Genomic DNA, 6,490 nt, shown 5'->3' with positions numbered 1-6,490 from the left:
GGCGCGGCTGCTGCTGCTGCGTCCAGCGCCCGGACCCGGATCACACGTGGCTCTGTCTAATTGGTCCCCCAAGCCGCGAGGAGGGCCCCGGAGCACACTCCGCTTCGGGTGTCCAAGAGCTCAGGTACTGGCCACAGGAGCGGCTGGTTCGAATTGTTGAGGGCCCCTCCCAGGCTCGCCTTCGCGGGAGCAGGAGCCTGGGTTTAGGGCGAGCGTGAGGGGGAAAGGCGCACGCGCGCGCGGTGGAAATGTCAACCGCCTGGAGTCCAGACGGCGCTAGGAAAGCTGCCCAGCGAGCCTGGAGCCGCGGAGAGTATTTGCAACCAGTCTCCCTTTTGCTAACTCACCAGCGCTCTGAGTTGGAGGAGGGTTGGGAATGCTCTACTGCGACCTAAAAGGGGGGCGGGGGAGGGCGTAAGGATGTGTGATGGCTTGCCCGAGACCAGGCAAATAGAGATGGAGGTAAGGACGCACCGGCTGTCCTCCCTCTGTTCAGCCTGGGCTATGGACCTTCACGGCTGTCTAGCTGGGATTGTGAGCCCCGGGACCACAGGAATTGGATCGGTTTGGCCAGATCACACAGCCAGGTACAGGCTGCCGAGCCACAGATGAATTGTGCCCACGAGTCCGCCACTGGGTCATCAGATTACGGCCATGAGGCTCACTTGAACACCTTTCTGCGTGCTGGCTCCCACTAGGTGGCTGGGGAGCTGGGGCTCGCCCTGCCCAGGTGGCTCTCGCTTGGATTCTGGCCCTGGGGTCGACTTGATATCCTCAGAAGAGTGGGGAAGCTGCTCTGCGTTTTGGTTCCCGTTCGTCCTGCGTGACCGTGGGGCGACTCCTCTAGGTGACGGTTCCACGAGCCTTTGCTTCCCGCCCGGGCAGGTGGAATGAAAAAGCCTGGAAGGCAGCTTTGAGCTGGGGTGGCCCTTCGGATGTGTGTGTGGGGGGGGGGCGGTGTTTAGAAACACCGCCAGGAAGCCCAGAACTCAGATTTCCCGCTCCTCATTCACCCAAGCCCCGGCCCACCCCCTAATCCCACTCCCTGCTGTGTGGGTGTGGGCGCACCCTCGGATGGGGGAGGTGTTAGTCCCAGCCCCGCACCCCAGGAGGCGCGCTCCGAGGGAAGCAGCCACCGCGACGCCTCGGTCTCGGCGTGGAACAAACGGTTAAAGATTTTTGGGCAGCGCCTTGCGGGGGGAGGAGCTAGGGGCCCGATCTTCAATTAAAGATGAACTTTGGGAGAATTAATTTGACCAAGGTAACTACGTGGGCCGTAACCTGGACCGCCTCTATAAAACAAGCGCGCACGGCGGGGCTCGGAGCGCTGGCGGCGGCGGCAGGTGGCGCGGGAGGCCACGGTGTGCCATGGGGCTCCCGGCGCTGCTGGCCAGCGCGCTCTGCACCTTCGTGCTGCCGCTGCTGCTCTTCCTGGCTACCATCAAGCTCTGGGACCTGTACTGCGTGAGCAGCCGCGACCGCAGCTGCGCCCTGCCTTTGCCCCCCGGGACTATGGGCTTTCCGTTCTTTGGGGAGACCTTGCAGATGGTACTGCAGGTAAGGAAGCTTCGGGGTGGGACGGGACGCTTACCAGGAGCGCGGCTTGGTCTCCGCTGAAGCCGGGCGGGGGAGAGACGTCGCCTGGGACTGAGGCTGGGAGCTGGGACTAGCGAGAGGCGCGGCGGTCCCCGGCGCCCCCTCACGCCCCTCCACCTCCCTCCACCAGCGGAGGAAGTTCCTACAGATGAAGCGCAGGAAGTACGGCTTCATCTACAAGACGCATCTGTTTGGACGGCCCACCGTGCGGGTGATGGGTGCAGACAACGTGCGGCGCATCTTGCTGGGAGAGCACCGCTTGGTGTCGGTGCACTGGCCGGCGTCGGTGCGCACCATTCTGGGGTCCGGGTGCCTCTCCAACCTGCACGACTCCTCGCACAAGCAGCGCAAGAAGGTGAGGACGGGTGGTCCAGACGCAGGGAGGGAGGGGGCCCCATTCCTGGGAGGATCTCAGGAAGGTGGGTGCTGGCGAGTGCCAGCCGCGTGAGGCGGAGAACGCAGCCTTCTCCGGAAGCCTCTTTTTTTTTTTTCTTTTTTCTTTTTTTTACCGTTCCTAGCCAGGGTTGCTGGAGGGATCTGCAGAGGCTGGGGGTGCCCGGTGGGCGTCCACAGTCTTCTCCTTTGGGTTCAGGTGATCATGCGGGCTTTCAGTCGCGAGGCGCTCCAGTGCTACGTGCCGGTGATCGCCGAGGAGGTGGGCAGTTGCTTGGAGCGGTGGCTGAGCTGCGGCGAGCGCGGCCTGCTGGTCTACCCCGAGGTGAAGCGCCTCACGTTCCGCGTGGCCACGCGCATCCTGCTGGGCTGCGAGCCCCAGCGGGCGGGCGGTGAGGAGGGCGAGCAGCAGCTCGTGGAGGCCTTCGAGGAGATGACCCGGAATCTCTTCTCGCTGCCCATCGACGTGCCCTTCAGCGGGCTGTACCGGGTAAGAAAGACGCTCGCCCGGTGGATCTAGGGGAGGGAGGCGGGAGCCGGGCGTGTGCTGGTTGTCACGCGCTCTCCGCGCTCAGGGCATGAAGGCGCGGAACCTCATCCACGCGCGCATCGAGGAGAACATCCACGCCAAGATACGCCGGCTGCGGGCCGCAGAACTGGGCGGGAGCTGCAAAGACGCGCTGCAGCTGCTGATCGAACACTCGTGGGAGCGGGGAGAGCGGCTGGACATGCAGGTGAGCCGCGCGCGTGTGTATGTGTGTGCGCGTGTGTGCTGCGAGGTCCCCCCCCCCAGCTTCCCAAGCACAGCTTTTGGGGTCCCCAAAGGCTCCGCCGCCTGGGGCCCCGCTTCCTGGAGGGGACACCCAGCCCAGCCTGCAGCCATGGCCTCCTGACACTGGATCAGGAAAGCTGCGGGACAGCCTGAACCGGGAAGGTCCCCTCGCCTCTCCAGGTTTCAAAGCAAAGTGGAAAACGTGCAAAACGTTGATGGAGACACTTGGGCGATTTTTAAGAAAATCAAGGCTTTCACTCCAGAAGGTCCCAGTGGCGGGCCTGCGGGGCTGCCTTCCTGTGTAGCCTAGCTAAAGAGGTGTCACACTTTCTTTAAAGATGTTGGGTTTCTTGGCTTCCTGTTGGCAAAATGTTTGTGAATGTTCCATGGGGGTTCTGAGAAATCTCCCGGCAAAACTGTAAAACGTGGAAACACCAGTCTTATTCCGTTCTTAGGCGCTGAAACAATCTTCAACTGAACTCCTCTTTGGAGGGCACGAAACCACGGCCAGTGCAGCTACATCTCTGATCACTTACCTGGGGCTCTACCCACATGTTCTCCAGAAAGTTCGAGAGGAGCTGAAGAGTAAGGTAGGAGGATCCAGGAAGCTTCTAGAGATTTCTTATCAGCTCAGGGTATTCTGCTTCCTAACCACCTCCCTAATAAACCCGGGTTATAAAAGTATCTCTGATTATTACCTTGGAACCGGGGACTGCGTTGGCCAGTGCGGGGAGAGACTCACCTGTGGGAATTAAAAGGGAGACAATCTTGAGATAGGATCCACTTGAGCTGGGTTTGAACTTACATTCGCACCCCTTCTCAGCCCTGGAGGAGATTTCTTGAGTTCAGGTGCTTAAGGGAACCAGCAGTGTGAACAGTACAGATAGCTAGCTAGCTGATAGCCGTAGGCAGTGATGGGAGGAGGGGGGGGAGCAGATTTCTCTTGGAATTGAAGGTAGTAGATTCCGGCTGAGGAGTGGACGCAACTGGTCCCTGGCTGCTGTTTCCCCTCCTCGTACTCTGCTATCTTGAGGCCTTTTGGGGTTTAGTTGCCACTTAAGTCCTGTTTATGTCTCCTAGGCTTTTATGGGAGCACAAATAACCCTTCACCTCTGTATGACTGTTTGGTTAGGGCTTACTTTGCAAGAGTAATCTCGACAACAAGTTGGACATGGAAATTTTGGAACAACTTAAATACACTGGCTGTGTTATTAAGGAGACCCTTAGACTGAATCCCCCGGTTCCAGGAGGCTTTCGTGTTGCTCTGAAGACTTTTGAGTTAAATGTAAGTTGAGTTCTTCTGCTCTAGACACTAACCCTCTTCCCTTTGGTGTATGTGTTTGTTTTGTTTTGTCCTGTCCTGTCTTCCCTTAAATTCTTTACGGTTTAAATTGCTTATGCTTTTGCAAACATGATCTTGTCCCTATCTTGGGATGTATGTTCCAGTCACCTCAAGTAGCACCCCCTTCTTGTCAGAACACCTCTTGTCTCATTGGTGGGGGCTTTTTGTTCAATTCCAGCTTTTCAGTCTTTGGGCCTTCATTGTCTTTTATAGGGATACCAAATTCCCAAAGGCTGGAATGTTATCTACAGCATCTGTGACACCCACGATGTGGCGGACATCTTCACGAACAAAGAGGAATTTAATCCAGACCGATTTCTGCTGCCTTATCCAGAGGATGCATCTAGGTTCAGCTTCATTCCGTTTGGAGGAGGTCTTCGGAGCTGTGTAGGCAAAGAGTTCGCAAAAATTCTTCTCAAAATATTTACAGTGGAGCTGGCCAGGCATTGTGACTGGCAGCTTCTCAACGGACCTCCAACGATGAAGACCGCCCCCACTGTATATCCTGTGGACAATCTCCCTGCGAGATTCTCCCACTTCCAGGGGGAGATCTGATGGGCATATCCAGGTTCAAACTGTGGACATACGAGTTTTTATATGTGTACATATGAGTTTTTATATAGTGCCATGTTGACATTATTATATTTAATTTTTGATGTATATACTACTATTTATGTGTCTCCATTGCAGTACTATGGTCTTTAAATATTGAAATGATGAATTTGTGTAATTGCCAAATAAAGGACAGTACAAAAGTGCTTTTCTTGCATTTGAGGTTCCTTTTGGGAAAACCCCACTAGTTTAATGTTTGTATTCACTGTATCAAATAAGACTTATAAATGTCTACCTGGGTATATTTGTCATCTGGGCACATTTGTTTTCTGTGAGGAAGAACTCTTAGTTATATTTTCTCTCATCAGAAAATATATATGATGTGTGAGCTAGTCCAAAAATATCTTTGCAAGTTCGAAGGTAATTTTAGAGTCCCTATTTCAAAATATTATCATGATTAGTTTAAAAACTTTTTTTTTGGTCAGTACTGGAGTTGAAACTTAAGGCCTCTTTACAAGTTAGGCAAGTACTCTAACACTGAACTAATACCTTCGTCTATTTCCAACCCAAAGTTGATCTTAGGTGTGTGTGTTGCTGGGAATTTAACTTCGTTTTGTTTGCTCCATTTTAGAAGAAAGATGATTCTGTAAAGGTAACATGCTGAAATCTACCATTCTAATATAACTCCTCCAGCATATCAAATATCTAACCAACATAATAAATGCATATAGACAGACAGAATCGGAAGCTGTCCTCTGAAGTTAGGATTTTTAGATAAGACAAAGCCAGTCACTCCAATTATGGACAGTTCTTGACTGATTTGAGATGAAAAATCATTGGCATGTCACTTTGATTTAGAAGTTGTATATGAAAACAGGGCTAGGAGAGGCAGGCCTCTGGTTTAGATAAGCTGAGCCTAGGTTTTCTTTTCAAAATGGGGCAAGAGGAGCAGATTTCCCTAACTGACAGATAAAGTTTTTATCTATCCCAGGCAATAGGGTATGAGCCTGACGTGACTGATAAAATGGCCCAGTCATGACCCTGTGAACCTTGGCTAACCTCCTCCAAAGAGCAGTTTTGTCACATTTCTGACCCTGGCATGGCCATGTTCTGAACTGAGGGCCAGCCTCAGTCCAGAAAGGTTAGTCCTGGTGACTTGCTTATGCAAGCATATTTTCTATTGTGAAATGGCATCGTCTGCTCACTGGACCTCTGAATGTCTATACGTTTTTAGACTTGAACATTTTCATGAACAATTGTAGAAGTTGGCAATGCTGCCATGGAAACTGGGTGGTCTAAAGAGGTGTTAGACCAGGAGTTCTATGTACAATTACACTGCATGTTCTACCTGCCTTTAGTGTTCAGGCAAAACTTGGATTGCACTTTCTGTTGGAATCCTCGGAGTTTTTGAATGTTTACATAATAACTTACAGTGCTCTGTAAGGCCCTCGTCAGGCAGTTTTATAAATGAGGCAAGCTTAGACAGTTTCAGCTCAAGCTTTAGTATTCAAGAACAGGCTAAGATGACCCCTCTTCTCCATAACCTTTGCCCTGGATCTTTCTAGCTCATAGAACTAGCTTGGGGGAACAGGAGGGGGAAATCACTATTTCAGATAATATATAGAAGGTCATCTTAAAGAAGGCTTTCAATACTCATCATTTGCCAGTCTACCACAGTAACATCTTTGGTGAATTCTGTGAGCATAGTATGGTAAGAAATGTGAGCCATTTGAATGAAAATATAATTGATCAGTTGCAGAGTAGCAGAGTAGCAGTAATACATTACAGATGCAATTTGGTGATGTGCTGACTGCCTGGTAAAGGCAAGCATTCAA

The 6,490-nt window shown here is 52.4% G+C and overlaps 1 protein-coding gene across 1 annotated transcript; it reads left to right on the top strand.

Moving 5' to 3' along the window:
* Positions 1-1,368: 1,368 nt before the first annotated feature.
* Cyp26a1 (cytochrome P450 family 26 subfamily A member 1) lies at positions 1,369-4,816 on the top strand. Its single transcript, XM_090346926.1, has 7 exons — positions 1,369-1,557; positions 1,727-1,951; positions 2,189-2,479; positions 2,565-2,723; positions 3,217-3,351; positions 3,894-4,046; positions 4,317-4,816. The coding sequence occupies exons 1-7, from the start codon at positions 1,369-1,371 to the stop codon at positions 4,656-4,658; spliced, it is 1,494 nt and encodes a 497-aa protein (XP_090203052.1). The 3' UTR covers positions 4,659-4,816.
* Positions 4,817-6,490: the final 1,674 nt, after the last annotated feature.

Source organism: Megascapheus bottae, chromosome 15 (assembly GCF_031878675.1).
Source record: "Megascapheus bottae isolate mThoBot1 chromosome 15, mThoBot2.hap1, whole genome shotgun sequence".
In the NCBI taxonomy this organism is placed as follows: Eukaryota; Metazoa; Chordata; class Mammalia; order Rodentia; family Geomyidae; genus Megascapheus; species Megascapheus bottae.
The sequence above is the reverse complement of the archived record's forward strand: the minus strand, read 5'-3'. Positions and strand labels throughout refer to the sequence as shown.